A 21,152-nucleotide genomic window follows, 5' to 3' on the forward strand; every position below is an offset into this window, starting at 1 on the left:
CTGCCTCCAAAGCAGAAGGAAGATAAATGATCATCATTTCTTTCTTAAAACCACAGCTTGAGGGCCAGAGAGCTTACAAATCTCTCATGCCTCTTTGCAAAGCTTCTGGAAGGAGAGTCAACACATTCAGCTTCCACATCCACATGGGGACAATGAAACACTGAGAAAGAATTTAATGAAGAAAGCAACCACAGACTTCGGGAACAAAAGTCAGAACTTCTATCTTCTTGTCTGCAAGACTTTCAGGATGCTTCGATTTCCTTTTGGTACTGGAGCACATTTCCATAGTAACTCCAGGAATTGGGGAGCCTTCATGAGGCCAGGTGGAGGCTGGGGGACTCTCCTCTTTGGGGACACGGATGACCAGGGATGGAAGACCAGAATTCATTTTGATTTCCTCACCCTCACCCCTATCTCAGTATATATCTACTGAAGTACTCTGGAAAGGCTTCGAGACAGAATGTTATCATGCAAGAAAAGAAATAAAATTAAGGAAGAAATGAGGACACTCAGTGAAGTGTCTTCAGCAAACCAGAGGGAGGACTTTGTCCTGATGACTATTTAACTGTATTTGTGGTAACCACCACAATGAAAATAAGTGTGTGCTAACAGCGTATCTGGAGGACAAAACCAGGCCAGCTGGATAAGGAAAGGAAAGTAGATAGGAAGTGGGTCAGGGAAGTAACAGTTACTCTGTAAGCAGAAACTCTCTCGGGTGTGAGAAGCAGAGGGCCAGTGAGCAGGCACAAGGGAGAACAAAAATAGCCTGGACTGGAAGTCAGGGGAAACGTGGTCTCACTTCCAGTTCTGTCACTGTCCCCATATTCCATTTCACTTCTCAGGCCTCAGTCAACTTAACTGTGATATTTACAACAGAAATAATTTTAGTGTTTATAAAACTCTCAGGAAAATAAAAATATAACCACTTAGTTTTCCCAAGATGAAATAACTTAATTTCAATGAACAAAGTATTTATTGAGCATGTATTATGTGCTAAACACAAAGATACATGAAGATGAATGAATTTGCCCTAGATTAATATTAGTTAGTAGGGACGGTACAGATTAGAATCCAGATCTGCTGAATCCCGGTACTGGATTCTTTCCAAAGGTGTCCTCAGCCCTCTACAGTCTGATCCAACCCTAACTATGCAACTTGGCACTATTCTCAACGTTAGAAGCCCAATGGCTGAAATCACTCCGATCAGTGTTTACTCCAGGTCTTCTGAAATTTCAGGCCCCATTGTGAGGTCGCATGTCCCCCTTTCATAGCTCAGACTGTGAAAGGATCCCTGTCCTTGAGTGCTCACCTCAAGGAACATCTCCTCTTGTACTATTCATCACCAGGCTGGTCTACAGCTGCAATACCCGAAGTCTTCAGATCTCTGGGGGATCCCAAGATCATTTCATGATATCAAAACTATTTTCAAAATAATACTCAGATGTCTTTTTTACTGTGCTGACATTTGCACTATCGCTGCAAAAGCAAAGGGGAGTAAAAGTGCTGGCACCTGGAGCAAGGCAAGGCAGCGGCGCCAGATTATACTAATGGCCACTGATTCTTCAGTGCTTCGTGTGGGAAGAGAAGGAAAAGCCAGTTGAATCTAAGAACGTCCTTGATGAGACAGTAAGACTCCTCAGTTAAATACTGACCTTGGTGGGGTATACATGTTTTGAACACTCGGTGTAAAGAAATCAGAAGCACACATAAAGCACCTCAGCTGCTTATCGCAGTACAATGGTTGCGCCAAGGGGAAGCACTATGTGACTGAGTTCTGACCTGAACTGGTGACGTTCCTCATGAAACACTGTTTTTACTGGGGAGAATGAATGACAAACTATAGTTATTCAGATTTGAGTATTTGATAGACATTTTCTTGAAGATGGATAAAGTAAGCCTGTCACTTCAAAGAAAACAATAGTATTTGTTGCCAGTGATAAAATTCAAGCTTTTAGGCAGAAAATAGAATTTTAGGAAATTTGCCACCGTGTGCTCGGCAGTTTTCCCAATGCTTAAAGACTTTCTTAATGAGATTGGTGGTATGTTAATGAGTAGGATCTTTTAATATTATATAATTAAAAGGCTTGACACATGCAAGATCTATATAACTGAATTTTCTAAATGGTCAATTCATCATGTTACAAAATCATGCACAGGAAAAAATCTATTTGAAGTGCAAGACAGACTAATGGGTTTTCATGTAGGGATACAAAAAGTTCATTGATAAAGTTTCAAACTCTGCATTGAAACTAACTTTTAAGAAATTATCATTTTGGGGAGTTTTGACATGGTATCAAAGAAAAATACAGAAGGAGGGATACTTAACAAGTGCTCATTAAACTGCAGTTATGCTCCCGCATCCCTAAGGGGTCTCTCGGTTCATGAACTTGACTGTCTCAGCAAACTTTCAAGAATATTTTAAATCAAATACTTCTAGGGCATTATGGGTGATCTAGATGAACTGAGTTCTGATTTTCTTGATCCATTTAGGGCTCAAACCTCGCCTTAAAAACTACACATCATCTTTCCCATTCCTATTTGCTTTTGATAATCTGAAATTAAATCCTATTCTTTCCCTCCCTGCAATAGGTTCTTTCCAAGTTTGACCAAATTTTTTTTTTAATTTTATTTATTGATTGATTTTAGAGAGACAGAAGAAGGGAGGGGAGAGAGCGGGAGAGACACCAATTTGTTGTTCCACTTATTTATGCATTCATTGTTTGATTCTTATATGTGCTCTGACTGGGGATCAAACCTACAACCTTTGCATATCGGGACAACACTAACCAACTAAGCTACCTAGCCAGGGGCCAAATATTCTTAATGGGTATAGTCAAAAACATCAACTTCCAGCGCCAGTCAAGATGAAGCAAGCTGGATGTGTATGACTCCTGCTGAATACAGTTAAAATTCTCTGCACATAACACAAAAAGCAACTACCTATGGGCTCTGAAAACTAAACAGTTAGAGGCAATAAGACCTGAACCGACAGGGGACAAATCATGGAATTATGCAGCGAAATCACTCGGAGAAATCCCTTTTCCTATCCAGAAGACCCAGCAAGAGGGCCCCAATATACTGGTGAATATGGAAAAAGTCCCTGTTTTTTTTTCCCTTTTTCTTCTCTTGTTTTCTCTCACCTCACCTTGCCCTAAAGCCAACCCCGGATGTGCACCACCACAGTGGCTCAGGCCAAAAGACAGAGATAACCTGATTAATCTTATCTATTAAAGAAATTCAATTTTTTGCATATGACATGATCCTATATGTATTGTATAAAATCCAAAGAGCTACAGACACACACACAAAACACGATAACTAACAAATCCAGTTAAGTTGCAGGATACAAAATCAATATACAAAAATCAGTTGTATTTCTTAACACCAACAATGACCTATCTGAAAGAAAAAAAAAAACAAAACACAACAAAATAATCCCACCCTGGCCGGATAGCTCTGTTGGTTAGAGTGCGGTCCCAATACAGTAGGGTTACAGGTTTTGATCCCTGGTCAGGGTTTGTATAAGAAGCAACCAATGAATGTATAAATAAATGGAACAAACTAATGTCTCTCTCAAAATCAATTAAAAAAAAAAAAAGAAGAGCAAAACAGCCCCATTTGTGATAGCATCAAAATGAATAAAATACTTAGGAATAAATTTAAGCAAGAAAGTGGAATATCTGTGCACTGAAATCCTTAAAACATTGATGAAAAATGTTTTAGAAGACAAAAATAAATGAAAATATATCCCAAGTTCATGGTTTGGAAAAACTAATATTGTTAAAATGTTTGTACTCTAGATTGCTAGAATCCAAAGCAATCTAAAGATTGAATGCAATCCCTATAAAAATTCTAATGGCATTTCTCACAGAAATTTAAAAAACAACTCTAAATTTCATGTAAAACTAAAAAAAAAAAAAAAACAAGCAAACAAACAAAGAAAACCTGATTAGCCAAAGCAATCTTCAGAAAGAATAGAGTTGGAGACATCATTCTTCCTGATTTCAAACTACATTCAAAGATGCAGTAATCAAAACAGTATGGTATTGGCATAAAAACAGACACATAGATCAATGGAATAGAACTGAGTGCCCAGATAACATAATATGTGGCCAGTTAATTTACAACAAAGTAGGCAAGGATATACAATAGGGAAGAAACAGTCTCTTCAATAAATGGTGGGAAAACTAAACAACCACATGTGTTGGGGACCACTTTGTGTGGTATCAGGAATTGTAGCCTCGCGCAAGCCAGGCCTTGAAAAAGGGCCTGTAAGTCTCAACAAGAAAACTGGGAATGCTGGGAGGCAGACATGATCCAAAGCTAACACTGTCCAATGGGAAATTTGGCCTAAAGAATGCATCGTATCCACTGAAGGTGCTCTGCTTTGCACTGTCCTGACAAGGAAAAACCAGATGTTTAAGCTCCAAACAGGAGTGAATTCCTTAATTCAGGAGCCATACTTTAAGACCATCTGCTGTCAGTATGTCTTACAGATCCTGACCTGAGGCAAATCTCTGTGTTCCTTCAATTGTTATCTACAATCTCCATTTGTTTTCTATAAATATAGCCCTTAGGCATTGATTGATAAACTTTGCTGTGCCTGCCTTGTACTGCTGTATACCATATGGTTCTCAATAAAAGCCCCTTCAGAGAAGGGCTCCGGGCATTCCCCACTAGAGGGAATCTGCATCACCTTTCCTTGACAGATAACTGGTGTTAGGAACAACTCGCTATTTCATCCACGGCGAATCAGAGGACTCCACAGGACAGGGTCCGCCATGCACATGCACAAAAATTAAACAGGTCCACTATCTTACACCAGACCAAAAAAGAAAAAAAATCAACTCAAAATAGTTTAAAGACTTGAATGTAAGATCTGAAACTATAAAACTCCTAGACGAAAACATAGACAGTGAGCTCCTTGATATCATCTTAGCAATGATTTTTTAGGATTTGACATAAAATGCAAGGGCAATAAAAGCAAAAGTGAACAGTGATCAAACAAAAAATGCCTCTATGCAGCAAAGGAAACCATCAACAAAATGAAAAGTCAACCAGCAGAATGGGGAAAAAATATTTGCATACCATCTATCTGGCAATGGTTTAATATCCAAAATATATAAGGAATTCATACAGCTCAATAGCAAAAAAAATAAAAATAAAAGAAAGAAAAGAAAAGAAAACAAATAACACAATTTAAAAATGGGCAGAAGATCTGATGGCATAAGATAGCCAACCTATCATCAGGGACCTGCAAACCAAAAATCACAATGAGACATCACCTCACACCTGTGAGGATGGCTACTATCCAAAAAATAAAAGGTAACATGTGTTGGCAAGGATGCAGAGAAGAGGGAACCCTTGTGCACTGTTGGTGAAACTGTAAATTGGTACAGTCACTATGGAAAACACCATGGAGATTCCTCAAAAAATTAAAGAACTACCATAATAGCTGGCAATCCCTCTTCTGGGTATCACTGAAAAAAAGGAATCAGTAGGTGAAGGTGAAGGGACATCTTCCCTCCCATGTTCATTGCAGCATTATTCACAATAGCCAAGGGATGGAAACAATCTGTTTCTGTTGACAAATGAATGGATAAAGAAATTATGATACAGAAACACAATGAAATATTATTCAGTCTTTAAAAAGAAGGAGATCCTGCCATTTGGGACAACATGAATGGACCTTCAGAGCATTACGCTAATTGAAACAGTCAGAGAGACAAATACCATATGATCCCACTTATATGTGGAATCTTTTAAAAAATGAAATACCACCACACACCCTTTAGAATGTCCACTTTTTCTTTCTTTTTTCCCCCTAATATCAAATACTGATGAGGATGTAGAACTAGAGCTCTCATACATTGTTAATGCAAATGCAGAATGTGCCACTCTCAAAACAGTTTTTCATTTTCTTATAAAATTAAACATACATTTACCTATGATTCAGCAAACCTATCCTAGGTATGTACCCAAGAGAAACTGAAATTCATGTTCACACAAAAATTCGTACAGGTATGGAAGCTCCAGTAGCCTAACACTAGAAACAACCTAAATATCTCTCATCTAGTAAATAGATAAAACTGTGGTAGATCCCTCAAATGGGACACTTCTCAGCAATTAAAAAGGAGTGAACTATTGACATACCCAATATGGACAATCTCCAGTGCATTCTACTAAATTTAAAAAAAGGTCAAACTAAAAAATGCAACGTACTATATGATTCCATTCACAGGACAGTCTGGAAAAAACAAATGATGGACAGCAAATCAGCGGCCCCCAGCAGTTGAGGATGGGTTAGGGTCTAACTATAAAGGAGTGGCACATGGGATGTTTTCTCTAATGGAAGTTTTCTGTATTGTGGTTGTAGTGGTGATTATACAACCATGTGCATCATAAAAAGTGAATTTTATGGTTATGTGGATTTTAAATATTAATTTGGAAAACAAGACAGGGAGAGAGGGGGTGGAGAAGGGTTGAAGGAGGAGAGATGTAGAGAGATGGGGAAGAGGAGAGAAACCTATGATTTTATTTCCTAAATTCTCCTAAATTTATTTACTTTACTCCATTCTCCCTGCCTCCATCATAGTCCAGCATCTATCTGGTATCTTTATAACAACGACTACCTGTTCTCACCACATCACTTGGATCCTCACCAACCCAGTTGGTGTTTTCAAAAGGTAAATTGATTCTATCACTCTTTGCTTTCAAAACATAAAAGGTTTCCCATTACCATTAGGACAAAGCCCAAATCTTCACGAGGATCTATCAGTCCCTGCATTGTCTGGTCCTAACGAATGCTCTTTCCTCATCCTTCTCACTCATTCCCTTTGCTGCAGCCATAGCGGCTCTTTACACTTCCTCAAAGGCACCGTGTACCCTGCTACCTACCACAGGGCCTTTGCATATACTGTCCTTCTCTGGAGTGCTCTCCTCTCCCCTGACAGCTCTTCACCCAGCATGTCTTAGCGCCAATATCAATGTAACAGGGAAGGCTTTTTTTATCTCTAAGTCTAGGTCAGACTCCCTGATTATTTCCCTTCTTTCCTTTGGAGCACTAATTTCCATTTGAAATTATAGTCATTTAATGTGATCTTTTGATTGTGTCAACCACCAACATTAGGACAAGAGCCTTATAGGTAAGGAGTTTGTATTTTGCTCAACATTTAACTATCACAGTAGCTGCCTTACTGAGTGAGTAGCTGCACTCACTAAGTGCTTGCTAAAGACTGAACTCAACAATCCCACAAAATGACACATGTATAATATTGTATAAGCCCACGCTCTTTGTAATAGGAATGTATTGGAAACAACCTAACTCCCTGTCAAGAGGGAACTTGATTAAATACTGTGACATATCTACATGATAGAACACTATGCAGCTATTTAAAGCAACTTTGTATGTTGCTTTAAAGAATTGATATGGAAAGATCAAGATATCCTTATGAATAAAGCAAGGTAAATCAAAGTACGCACAGTGCGCTGCCACTTGTGTCAAAGATGGCGAACAATACATGTTGGCATTATTTGTTGGATGAAAACACTCATTGAATGTTCATTAGAAACTAATAACAGCAGTCGCTTGTCTGGAGGGTGGGTGAGAACTGGGTAGACGGGTGTCAGAAGTACGAGAGAAGCTCTCCTAACTCCCATTTATACTTCTAGATTTGGGAACCCATGTGCGTCTGTGCTTCTAATTCAGCAGATGAGTTTCTAAGCGCCCCCGGCATGGAATCCAATAAATTCTGTTGAATGAATGAAGGCCCACGTGGTGACCTGCCTGCCATCTGCCTCTGTCTGACACACTGCCCTGTCCCCACGCTGCCACCACTCCACCACTCCCCTGGGAAGTAGCAGGAAGCTTTTTAAATTTTAAAACTGTCATTTTTAAAGTTATACTTTAAAATGATCAATTTACAGTAATAAACTCTTACATCACCCTTTACGGTTTATAAAGTATAAATACTTTCAAAAATGCTCTAGTTAGGTCGTTACAACAACCTTAAAGAGTTTATATTGGATTGGCCAAAAGTCTGTTACATATCTCCCATAAAATAAAAGACACATTTTTCATTTTCACCAACAAGTTTATTGATTTGGATATTGAGTATGTCGGCTGTCTCCCGCAATTGGCTTCGAGTGGGTAGAGGCCAGGGTGCTGCTCAACATCTTCCCGTGCGTAAGACAGCCCCACAGCAAAGAATTATTTGGCCAAAATGTCAATAGTACCAAGAAAAGTCATAAACCACTTCTGACACATTCGATCAGTCACAGAATCTTCTCTATAGACTATACTAATTGGGTTTGTTTTTTGTTGGTGGTGGTGGTGGTGGTGTTTTTGCATTTCAGTTCTGTTTTTACCTTTCTTGAAATAATAAAGCATAATATGCTGAAAATGGTGCATATCTTCCTCCATCTTCAATACTGATAATGGCTGCACAAAAATTTACCCATTTTCATGAGTTTTTTTTAAATACACACTTTTTTAAATGCATGCTGATAAGACAGCCATCACAATACAATCTAACAAATTATTTCAAATGAAGTTAAAGACAACTAAGCACTACTAGAGCCATCACACAGAAAAAACATAACAGACTTCTTGGCCAGCCCAATATATTGCAGCCCCATTTTATAGATGAGGAAACTGACGTCAGGAGAAATGAAAGGCCCTTCCCAAGGTCATTCCTCTGGAAATGGCGGAGCCAATCTAGATCTTCAGATTACGTATAAATACTTTCTAATGCAGCTTGGAGAGTAATTCCCCCATCCTTCCCAACCCCGAAAAGAGATGGCAGAGGCCTTTCACAAACTTTATTTCAATCCCATGACATTCTGTGACAGACCCATACAAGTACGGGTCAGTCTGGGTCTTGGTCCTAGGGGACAGTACTTGCAGAGAAAGGAAAATATCCAACTTCTGTTTTGACAGTTATACTCACCCAGCAGGATAAAGAAGAAAGAAAAATGTCCTTGGCTGGTGTGGAGAGAATCCTGCCAGCAAGTCTGCTGGATGCTCCAACTTGCCAAAGACACCCCCAAGGCCCCATTAACACCATGACACTAAACCAGAACAGCACTGAACACTCAGCAATGCTGCTGACTCCCTGGCGACTTTGGAAAGATTGTGTTTCTGCTTGCCGAGGCATGAGTGGGACGGCTGAAGATGGAACTAGAGAGGAGGAGGACTGTGTGGCTGGGGACTGAGGTGAACAAGGCCTTGGGTGTACACCACAAACGTTTCCCTAGGTGCGACTTTCCTCCCCTTCCATTTCTTAACCTTTGCATTGACTCCAGAGTCCCAGATCCGCTGATCCTCCCACACAGAGGAAGTGAGAACTATCAGCGAAGAGACTGAAAGCTGTCACGACCACAGCCTCAGCCACTGCCCGGGCTGACTGGAAGCCGAGGCAACAGCTCGAGCAGAAGAAAGCCCCACCGATCTTGTGATCCAAGATACAGCTTGTAACGTAAAATAAAGGCGTGTAACGTGCAATGTCCAGGGCCATTTAGAATGGGCTCAGAATATGTGAAAAATTCATGGGTTCTGATTTTCAAAAGTATCCTCAGACCTACTCCTACTGGAATAAAAATGTGACCTGAACAGCTCTTCTGACCCCTCCCTAGACTGAGGACCCCCTTAGAAAAAATATAGACTCCTTCTGACAGAACATGAGATAGTCACCCTGAACAGGAAAGACAATGTGATGCTCACCTTCGCACAGAAAAGGCAGAAAATGTTTAACATCTTTTTTTGAAGAAAGGAACAAGTAATTGTCAGTAATTCTTCACCCTACTCTGAGATCATCAATTCACAGCTACTTTAATCCCTTCAGAGCACATAAAAATTGCTCAAGGATTATCATAAAATGTAAATCCTAATATTGACAAAAAAGGAAATTAAATTCTAAACTAGCTAGCTAATTTATGCTACCTTTCAAAGGGGTTCCAAAGGTGTAAAAAGTACAAGGTACATCAGATCTAACTTCTAAATTCAGCTACACAGGAGCTCAGCAACCAGGCACAATTATTTTCCTCCCCCAAAGCCTCTGACTCTTCCTCAGAGTCAGGTAGCACACCCTCCCTTTGCTATCTAAGTGGCCAGGGTGTTTAGAGGGAAAACGAAAAGGACTTCTCCCCCAAGATCAACATCTGACCACCAGAAATAGGGCTGCCTGCACATTGAAACAATTCTCCCCTGTTCCTATTGTTCTGTTTTTTCAAATGATGGAAAATCTAATTCCAGGAAATGTTAATAGTTTCATTATGTGACCATAGGACTAATAAGTTATGTAACCGAAAAGTTTGGGGCTAAACTACTAAAATATTTTTGGAATATTATCTGATCTCTTGATATAAATGGGCTGTCTTCAAGGATCTAGCAGGATAAGCAAAACTCCTACAGAATGGAGAACCAAATGGCTGTGCCTACAAGGATTTCACTGGAATGCGCTGGGACAAGACTCAGGCTCGGGGTACTCCGGCTGACACCTGGCGGGTCCAGGTCAAAATGGAGCGGGGCTGGTATAGATGGAGGTAAGAAACGGGTGCCTGGGACCATGTTGGGAGCAAAACACAGGACAAGTGTTCAGAAAATTCTGACACACCGGGGAGGGGGGTAAGAGGATTCTAGACAGCTGTTAATAAAGTAGGTCTAAGGGAGGAACCTCTTCATAATGTCCAGGATGTAAAAATAAACAGTGTTCCTTAGTTGGATGTACCCGCCGATCATGCTAACGGTTTCTGTGCAGGAGCACGAAGAAGGCCTCCAGGTGCCAGGGAGCCCTGGGCAGAAGGTATGGAATTTGGAGGATCTAACTTCTAATTCCTTCTCTCTTCTCTCTCCCTCTCTTCCCTTCCCTCTAAAGATAAGTAAAACTTAAAAAAAAAAAAAAAAAAAAAAGATCTCATCCAAGATGTGGCTATTCTATCATGTTGCTGCCCTAGGCCAACCCGCTGGCCAAGAGAAAAGCACTTCGTCCAAACCTGTCACGTAAGGGTGGAAGGACGGAAGGCCCTGACTATGTGCAGTGGTTCATTAACCCACAAAACAGTGCTTGTTCCTTGGGATCCGCACATCCCCAAGCAGGACTCTTCCCAGCAGCCTGTCACATTGCCTTAAAAAGTCCCGGACAGGGGACTGGGCTGGTTCCACAGTCATCCCACGGCCACTGTGGCCGCTGCTTTGGGAAAGTAACAACCCTTGGACTTTCCCTTTTTATCTTTGCATCCCCCAAATCGCCTGACCCTTATATACTACAGCCACCTTGGCCACCCTGTACCCCTATGTCTGAACAACTATAGATAAAAATGATAGAAGTGTTAGTTACGATCATTCTTTCATTTTATTCCCTTAAGGACATTTTCTTTCCTCTTAGACAATTTCTTAAGAGTCCTGTACTATCAGTAACAACACCGCAGCAACAATGATGATGCCGACAGTCACAATGTCTCATGGGTGATGAGTGCTGACTCTGTCGAGCACTATGCTAAGGGCTTTACATATTTACACATTTCACAGTGAAATCACATGGCATCAGCCCTATGATCTAGATGGTATCATTGACTCCATTTTACAGAAGAAACTGAGATACAGTGGGCCAACTTTCTTCCCATCTTGTTCCCTCACTTTGTGAGGAACCCCAGGCCAAATGGTAAAGCCTCAGGAATCTGAAGTTCATGAGCAGTGTTTTCTAACTGCTGGCAGGGAGAGAGAAGGGAGGATAATACTCTTTGGTCTGGGCTTTTGAAGAGTATTCTTGACTCCTTTGGTCGCAAAACTAATACAAGTCCTGACCAACGTGGCTCAGTTGGTTGGGTGTCATCCCACAAAGCAAAAGGTCACTGGTTTCATTCCCAGTCAAGGCACATGCGGGGTTGCGGGTTCAGTCCCTGGTCAGGGCACATATGAGAGGCAACTGATTGATGTTTCTCTCTTGCATTAATGTTTCTCTCTCCCTCTCTTTCTCCCTCCCTTCCCCTCTCTTTAAAGATAAATAAATAAAACTTAAAAAAAAAAAAAGAACTCATACAAGATGTGGCTATTCTATCATGTTGCCGCTGCACAGGGTACAGCCAAGTCTTACCCTATTATCTTCTTGGATCTCCCAGTCGCTGGAAAAAGTGGCCAGTTGCTGCCCTTGCGAACAGTTCGAAAACTGGAAAAGGCTGGAAAACATCCTTCTGTTCTCTTGAGTGTCTGGAAAGATGGCATCTTGGAAATTGACTCCATGAGGCAAGAGGTTATAATTGTCATCCATCCTAGTGGAAAAGAGAGAGAAAAAAAAAAAAAAAGCAGATGTAGACTGAACACCTATAGTGTGTACCAGCTTTAATCAAGAGTCAGAGAAGGCTGAGGCAGTCTTGCCAATTACACAACAACGTCTCACATGGCTCTCATCAGAGGCGTTACTGTTTCTAATTATTTCTCTGCCTCGAATACATGATCTATTCTTAAAGTTTTCAAAAAGATGACTTTGGGTGAAGCAGGGGAGAAAGTGCGTGCTTGCCTGTATGTTTGTCTATTTGTATATCTCCCAAGAGGCCTCCCTTCTCATAGAGGGCATTCCTTGTTTCCTGGTGCAAGGAAGGCCAGTTGAAATAACCCGGGTTCAAATCCTACCGTTATTACTTATCTTCTGTCTGATATGAAACAAATTTTTAAAATTCTGAGCTTTAGTATTCCAATCCATAAAAACAGGATGATCATTGCACCTACTTCTTGGAGGCAGTATAAGGATTGCATTAGAAAATGTGAGTAAATAAAGTACTTGGCATGAAGTGAGGGCAGCGTCAATGTTAGTTACCATTTTTATAGAGCCTAGTGTAAATAGCCTGCGGGAGAGATAACATCATAAAAAGGAACAGGAGAGACAGAAGTTACACTTCACTTCACCAGAGGGCCTCCACTGCCACTCTCCCCCGTGACACTGACCAGAATCTGTCTCAGTGGGTTCCCAAATAACAGAGGAGGAATGATTTGTATGCAGCTCTTAATACACTTCAGAACAGCACAGCCCTGTGAAATGGAAAGCTATCAGACTATCGTCTGACTGTATTTCTGTCCTCTTTGTAAATATGTCAGAGCAAAAGATGAAAGAGTTGGCTGACCACCACAGCGTCAGTGGACAAAACTGTATTTCATTGTAAAGTTGGGGGTGAGGGGAAACAATGTCCACTCAAGTACGGCAGCTCTTTTTGCTTTGGAAAATGAAATTTCATTGTTGTATAGTTATAGTTTTATAGTTGTGTTCTTGGTGTTTTTCCTAAATAAAAACATGAAAAATCTTAGTTAAGCCTCTCTGTATAACAAAGGTAGTGTCTCAGTCCCCGCTGACCTTATTTAGAAACTATACTTCCCCAGGAATGAAAAAAAAATTCAACTGAACCTAGCTGAACCACTCAAGCCAACACGAAGCATGCCCCATGTATTCTAAACTTAGATATGCTGGCTTCAGTATGGAAAACATGTGTTGCCATGGGCTTACGGAGGCCCTCTGCGGAACTTACCGGTTTCCTTCTCCGAGACATGTGAGATCACAAGAGCTCAAAGTCCACTCATTCAAATATCCTTATTGCTACTTCACACACTGGGCAGACTGGAACCAGTACCAATCACAACTTTGGTTAATTCACTATCTGGACATAGACGTTAGATTCCATTTTGATGTTTCCCTCAGTTGCTCTGTATCACTATCCTACTTCAGCTGGAAACAACCAATGCATTTAGGGTTTAGGGTTTCACCTGCTGCTCTCTGTTTCAGACCTGAGGGGAACTACTGACTGAATTCTCAGGCACGTGCATTCCATCTTGACCACAGGCCACCTTCCTGTCATGTCAGAAGATTCCGGGAGTCTCCAATCAGAGAGAATCTCCTGCTTGATTCACCTCTCTCCTCTTCAAAGCACTGTGACTCAGGGTCTTACCTCCAGAAGCCCACCCCCCTAAACCTTGGCTATTTTGAACAGCTTGGCATTGAGGTCTGTTGGCAGCTGATATGAGACTGATATCAACGCATATGAGTGAAACAAAAGGACAGCTGGGCTGCATTCCACACCATTCACATTCAGGCATTCAAGCAGGTGGGGAGAAGAGAGTGAGACTATTCCTGCATTCGACCTGCACCAGGTGTTTGCATGAGTTACTACGCTCTAGTCTCAATGAACCTTGCTTGTCACTTTACTAAGGTGAGGATATGAGGTTTTTGTTTTGTTTTGTTTTTAGGTCAGTAACTTGCACAAAATCAGGAGAAGCAGAACCAGAATTCCAACAATCTGACTTCAAATGTTTTTCTTTTTCTTTCTCACCAGCCCAAGCTACTCCCAGTGAATCCAGTTTAAAAAAAAAAAAAAAAAGTTGATTTCAATGGAGTGTTGGAAACCACCTTGAGCAGTTTCCTGAAACACTCTTCTTTTCATGAAGCCCAGAAATCATTCCTGTTGTTTAACCCCCCTGGGCCAGAGATACCTGGGATCTTTGTAGAGAGGTAGGTTAAAGAGTAAGAGGAGGCCCCCAAGGCATATCCTCGTATGGCACGAATAGGATCCTGTGAGAGGTCATGCAGAAAGGCAGAGATGGCAGTGTGGGCGCGCCGAGCTCACCTGAGGAAGAAGAAATAGGAGTAGTCCTGGACCACGGTGTGGGAGTGACACGAGAAGTAGCCCAGGCCGGTAAGGTTGAGCCTGGAGCCGGCGGGGACCTCGAGCATGCTGCCCCACGCCTGGTCGCACAGCATTTCGATCTCGGCGGAGTAAAAGAGCCCTGCCTCGCCAGCCTCATATTGCCAGGGCAGGTAGTTGTAGAGGCCGTGCACCTCCTGGTGCAGGGCCAGCACCTTGGCGTACACGATGATCTCGGCCAGCTCGGCGCGACAACCCTCGCTCAGGGGTCTCCACTCAGACGGCAGCTGGCAGCTGCGGCTGGGTCCGAGGCGGACGGCTAGGCAGAGCGCCGCCAACAGCAGCGGGCGCAGCATGCCGGCGGCGGGAGCGGGCAGCGGGGCAGCCCCGGTCGGCGCTGCGCCCCGGGCGCACTAGCCTGGGCGCATGGCCCGGCCTCCCGGGGCCCGCAGGGCGGAGAAGGGGAGCGCGGCCGAGGGGCGCAGGGGGCGTGGGGGAGCTCGGAGCGCCCGCCCAGGCCCGAGAAGGGCTGTCCTGAGCGCTGGAACCTGCGCGTCGCTCCGGGAGCTCGGCACGCCACTTTCCTCGCCGCCGGGCTCACCATGCCCGGCCCTCGCTCGGGACGCTTTAATAGGGTCGTGGGGCGGGCCGACCACCTCCTCCTGCCCTGCCCCCGCGACGGGGGCGTGGGCGGCGGCGGGAGAGGGCGGGGAGGCGGCCGGTGAGGAGTGGGACGGAGGCCAGGGACTCGCGGGACGCTGAGGAGCCGCGGGGGCTGCTGCCCCGGGCCGGGAGCGGTATTTAGGGCGTGCGGAGCGCTCCGAGAAGGTCACTGCTGAGAGCGGCCGCGCAGCCCTCTTCCTACTCGCCACCGAGGCGCTGGGGCAGAGCCTTTCAGGAGTAAAGCGTGTTTCAAACGCGTTGCATCCTTAAAGTAATTGCTGCTCATTGGCATGATTACTCAGCGCGCATTTTTACATTTCGTGCATAGTTCGTTTACAGGCAAAATACATAGAAATCAAATCTAACTTTACATTCACAGAGGTTAGCTAGGAAAGTCAGTACGAGCTAACAAACCTTTTGGATATCTCTCTCGCTTGCTCTCTCTCCCCTCCTCTCTCTTCCCCTCGCTCCCTCCCCCCTTATTATTTAATCACCATCTTAGAAAAGCTTTAATAAAAGATTGGAAAAGCCATTTTGCCCTGATTTTTCTAAAGGTACATGATTTACAGAATTCTTAGTTCTAGATTCTAAACACCCTACACCTGAGAAATAAATTCTGCGGTCAATTCCAAACAGCTTTTCACAAGCCAATGAGTGAATTTGAGGCTACCCAGACTGACAGTTCTATCATTATCTCTGAACTCAGCAGTTCCTTTTATCTCTAAATTGCCTTAATCGTTCCGAATGTAGTAAAAAAAAGAAAAACGAGGTGCTTGGTATTTAGAAATCTATTTATAATATTTATGTCATACATATACTATGCATATATAATATGTCCTTGTACATATGTCATGCATATTATATAATATTTATTTATAATAAATGTATCAGCAAAATGGCCTTAAAATGGAAGATTCTTTGTTCCTTAAGGATCTTATGAACTAGGGTTTCAGCAAGGTTGAGCCTTGTAACCCAGTTGTATTCTTCTGTGCACCGAAGAGAAAAGACTTCTTGGGAATTTCTGGAAGAAAAAATGAACAGAAAAGAGGCCACAGAAGTGGGAGAGAAGATTCCAATCTGGTCCTTACCTCCGGTGACTCCCCAATTGCCTTCCTGAGATCACTCAGCCTTCAGTGAAGATGACTAGATGTATGCATGCTTGCTGTGACCTAAGTTTTTGAAAGGCAGCTCAAGGGTACAATCAAACCCATCGAGACAGGGACTCGGAAGGAAGAGGACATGAAAAGGGGACTCAGAGGACTTCCAGGGAAGGGCCCTAGGCGTCCCATGAAGTGGAATGATCAGGACTCCAACCAGCACTGCCCAGCTCGTGAAGGAACGGGAGGCCACAGCTGACGTAACGGTCGCATTAGTCTAGAATCTGGTGACTCTATTGACCCAATTAATATTCTTACAAAATCCTCTAGGTTGAGCCTAAAAGAAGAAAGAAAGAAGAGTGAGAGCTCTTCACAAGCACTAACTAATTCCTGCACATCTATGAGTCAGTCTAGGGCCTCAGTAAATCTTGTTGAAAAAAGGATCACTAGAGGGAATCAAGTGGACAGAAGTCCTGGCGGCATCTGACTCCCTGGGTGACACAGCTCCTCCCCCCCTTCAATACCAGACTTCAATACAGTGGGTAAAGGTGTTCAGGAATGAATCAGACACTGTTAGCACCACTCATTTGTCTCTCATTAAATAGGTGAATTCAGAGATTTCAATGTCAATGTCCTAGTTTGCCAGGGCGCCATAACAAAATATCACAGACTCAAGGTCTAAACAGTGGACATTATTTTTCTCACAGTTCTGGAGGCTAGAAGTCCAAGATCAAAGTGCTATCAGGTGTTCTGGTGTGGTCGCTCTCCCAGACTTTTAGATGGTCACCTTCCCTCTCTGGCCTCACAAGACCTTTCTTCTGTGTAAAGAGAGATTTCTTGTGTCTCTTCCGCCTAAATACACCAATGTGTTGAATTAGGACCCCACCCTTGTGACCTCATTTAACGCTAATTACCTGCCTAAAGGCCCTGTCTCCAAATACAGTCTCATTGGGTGTTAAGGCTTCAACATAAGAATTGGGGATGGGGGAGGAGACACAATTCAGTCCACAGCAGTTATTTAGCTTGAGAAAGAGAGAGAAGGGATAGAAAATGGTTTATATTTCTGGCAAAGAGAATTAGAACAAGCGTTGCCAAATTATAATATTAAGAATTGCTAACAATTATTCATGGCTTACTCTGGGCCAAGAACTGTTGTAAGAACTTTGCCTATGTTATGTTAATGAATTCTCCCTGCAACACTCCAAAGTAGATACCCCTGTCATCCTCATTTTAGAGACAGGGAAATTCAGGCACAGAGAGGTTAGCTGACTTAACTGAGATCACAGAGCTAGAATGTGACTGAGCCAGCATTCAAACCTCAGCCTCAGGACCCAGAGCCTTGAGCTTAACCACAACACTAGAATGTGGACAAAATAGGCAATATTTTGAAGGCACAACTTGGCCCCTTATCTAGAAGTAAATAGAATAGATGAATAGTAATAACTTTAGCATAATCACCAGTGATGGCTAAATGAGTGTGCAGTAAGACTAACATTAATTTTGTATTAAGCAGCAGCCCTGCTCTACTTTAGTCCTTGCTATGACTTACGCAGACAAGGTAATAAGACAGTTTTTCTTCTTAATTGCATCTCCAAGTGCCTCAGAGGCCTGGTAAAGATTTGGCCACTTTTACAGACCTTAAAACACCAACTTTCCTTTCCATTTCGATGAGTGAATGAATAAAAATCAGTACGCATGCCTGTTTTCTCTCTTTTTATATAAACCTAGAATCAAAATTCTTCCAATAATTACCCAAAATGTAGTTCCCAGAAGCAAGCTCTTTGAGACACTGTCCTCTGCCTGGATTCTTCACAGACACATCGGCCGTGCTGTTCTTCTCTCTGTACGTTCTGGCAGAGGGCCTCACTGACTGCGGTTCTTTACCTGGAGTCATGGTGTGTCCCCTGGGAAGCAGCTCCTTTCTGGGGACTGAGAACACCAGACAAGCAGAGCTCAAGGTAGCCAGAATAAGAAGCAAGAATTCTATGAGTGAATTTTTGGGCTAATAGCAAGACAAGCTGCTTCCACGCCTTGATTCCAAGACCCTTATGACCAGGCTATGTAGGAGACAGCACCATATATTGTTCTGTTTCGAAGCACATACCGCCTCCTTTAGGATGGCACCTCATCCTTTTAGGATGCTGACTCCCACATGACATGAAAACTGAGTCTTCCGTAAGCCATTACATTTCATTAGCAAGCTTTCAAAATGTGCCCTGTTGCTTCTAGGCGATGCAGTGTGTGGTGAAGCAGCCACGCCTATGGCCAAGAGCCCATTGCTGCATTCCCCTGGCTGTAAAAGAAGCAATGGCATGGAGAGCACTGATCAGAGGCAATGCCATGGGGAGTACCGTGCTGGGGGGAAAGGTGTCCTGTGAGTTCATAGAGAGTGCTACTGGCAGAAGCATTGCGGGGCAGGGAAGGCGCACCCATATCCAGAATGGGATCTATTCCAGTGAAGACAAAATCTGCCACCTCCAAAATGGAAGAGGTCCAGTTATAATCAGCCTGCCACCAGCTGACTGGCTGGTTCCCCCAGTGAATGGGGCCATATTAGGGGATCAACGCTGGTCTCTGTTGCTGACCTAAGAGGCCCTCGGGGTGGGGCTGACAAGGCCGGTCCCGGTGAGGGTGAGTCCTTGTTGCTGAGTCACTGCATAGCCTCTACCGCTACCACTGTGGCCACTTTTTTCCTTAGGATTTTCTCTGCAAAATATCATGTCATCAGCAGATCAAGAGAGTTTTACTTCTTTTCCAGTCTTGATGCCTTTTATCTCTTTTTCTTGCCTAAGTACCCTGGCTATAACTTCCAATTCAATATTGACTAAAACTGGCAAGAGCAAAATCCATGACTTTTTTCTGCTCTTAGGGAGAAAGGTTTCAGTCTTTCACCGTGACCTGTGATGTTAACTGTTTTTTCCATAGATACTTTTTATCACAGATAGGATGTTCCCTCCTATTTCTAATTTGTTAATTGTTTTTTTCATGAAGGGTGTTGGATTTTGTCAAATGTTTTTATTTTTCTATTGATGCAATCATGTGATCTTTGTCCTTTATTTCTATCAATATAGTCTATTGATTTTCATTTGTTGAACCAACCTTGCAATCATGGGATAAGTCCCACCTAGTCATAGTGTATAACTCCTTTCATATGTTGCTGAATTCAGTTGATGGTTTGTTTGTTCTTTTAGATTTTTGCATCTGTATTTATAAGAGATATTGGTCTGTAGTTTCATTTCTTGTGATATCTGATTTTTGTTTTGTTTTGGTATTAGAGTAATACTAATCTCATAGAATAAATAAGGGGATATTCTCTCTTATTTTTGGAAGAATCTGTGATTTATCTGTGTTAATTCTTCTTTACATGCTTGGTAGACTACCTAAGTGAAATACACATTTAACTGAACTTTTCTTTATGGAAAGTTTTTGGATTACTGACTCAATCTCTTTACTTGTTGTAGATCCATTCAAATTCTCTATTTCTTTTTGAGTCAGTTTTGGTATTTTGTGCTCTAAGAATTTGCCCGTTCCATCTACATTATCTGAACTGTTAAAAGAATGATGTTTTGATGCATACATGACAGTTTTGATATGATCCCACAACAAAAAAGTCTAATGGAGATAGATCAGGTGACAGAGGTGACCAAGCAAGAGAATCCCTTCTAACAAGTCACTGGTCTCGGGAATCCTTCTCCATAAAACTGCCACAAACAAAACCTTAAAATTAAAAAAAAAAAATCACTATTGAAAATTCACAAAACTAAGTGTGAAGAAGTATAAGTAAACTTCCCAATGATGCTTTTGTGAATTTATAGCATTTGTACTTCTGACGTCCTTAAAGTAAAAACGGCACTGAGACCTGAGACATGCTGACCTACACACACTCATACATTCCTTGCTCTGCCCACTGACAGGGCCTATGCAGGAACAGTTCAGTAGCAATGAGCACCTAGCACTCATTCTAAGTATCATTCTTTTCTGAAAGGAACCAGGGCTTTTTGAAGAAATAGCTGATACCAGAGGTTATTTGGGAGATGAACATGAAAATTCTCAGATGAACCAGCAATATTGCTGTGCCAAAAAGTAAGAGAGTGCTCAAGCGAGCAACTGGGACATGCCAACACACACACACACACACACACACACACTCACACAATCCTCAAGGGGACCCCTGTGATCAATTAAAATTAATAACAATAGTAATTGCTTATAAGCCATAGAATAAAATCAGAAATCATGAATCCACACTAGTCAATACACGAATGATGAGATGGAAGACTTTAGAGATATTTACAATAGTTAGTTACGAACAGCTCACAACAAAATATTTATATATAACAAAGGGGGAAAGAACAACTTTATAATTGGAGAAGCCTGGAAGACACTACCTTAATCAAAGGAAACATTCTGAATAATTGAGCAAATTAGAATCATGTGTCACTTGATAAAATGCAATGAGAACAGAGTGTCATTTCTATGATACTCCTGTTCGATATGTGTAACATAAATATAATCATGAAGAAATGTAAGACAAACAGAAATTGATGAATATTCCATAATTGGCTTATAATCTTTGAGAGAAGTTCACAAAAATCAGTAAAAGACCCAGTAGCTTTTCCATATTGAAGGAGATGAAAAACAACCTGCAAAAGACTAAATTTAATCCATGGCTCTCAACTGGATCCTTTTCTTGTAAAGGATATTTATTGGGACAAATGGCAAAATTTGAATGGGGCCTAAAGTTTTGATGAGGGTAATGTATCAATG

The 21,152-nt window shown here is 42.1% G+C and overlaps 1 protein-coding gene across 1 annotated transcript in view; it reads right to left on the reverse strand.

Annotated features, from left to right (window-relative positions):
- CCDC3 (coiled-coil domain containing 3) overlaps window positions 1-15,134 on the reverse strand; it is an 80,960-nt gene extending 65,826 nt beyond the window's left edge. Inside the window, exons 1-2 of the mRNA XM_054593612.1 lie at window positions 14,608-15,134; window positions 12,093-12,267 (exon numbers count right to left, since the gene is read on the reverse strand). Of these exons, the coding sequence (XP_054449587.1) occupies window positions 12,093-12,267; window positions 14,608-14,981 (549 nt within the window). The 5' untranslated portion in view covers window positions 14,982-15,134. The remainder of the gene's footprint in view (window positions 1-12,092; window positions 12,268-14,607) is intronic.
- Window positions 15,135-21,152: the final 6,018 nt, after the last annotated feature.

The sequence above is a fragment of the Pteronotus mesoamericanus genome, unplaced genomic scaffold, assembly GCF_021234165.1.
Source record: "Pteronotus mesoamericanus isolate MK-2021 breed Mesoamerican mustached bat unplaced genomic scaffold, CSHL_Meso_final contig_130, whole genome shotgun sequence".
Classification (NCBI taxonomy): Eukaryota; Metazoa; Chordata; class Mammalia; order Chiroptera; family Mormoopidae; genus Pteronotus; species Pteronotus mesoamericanus.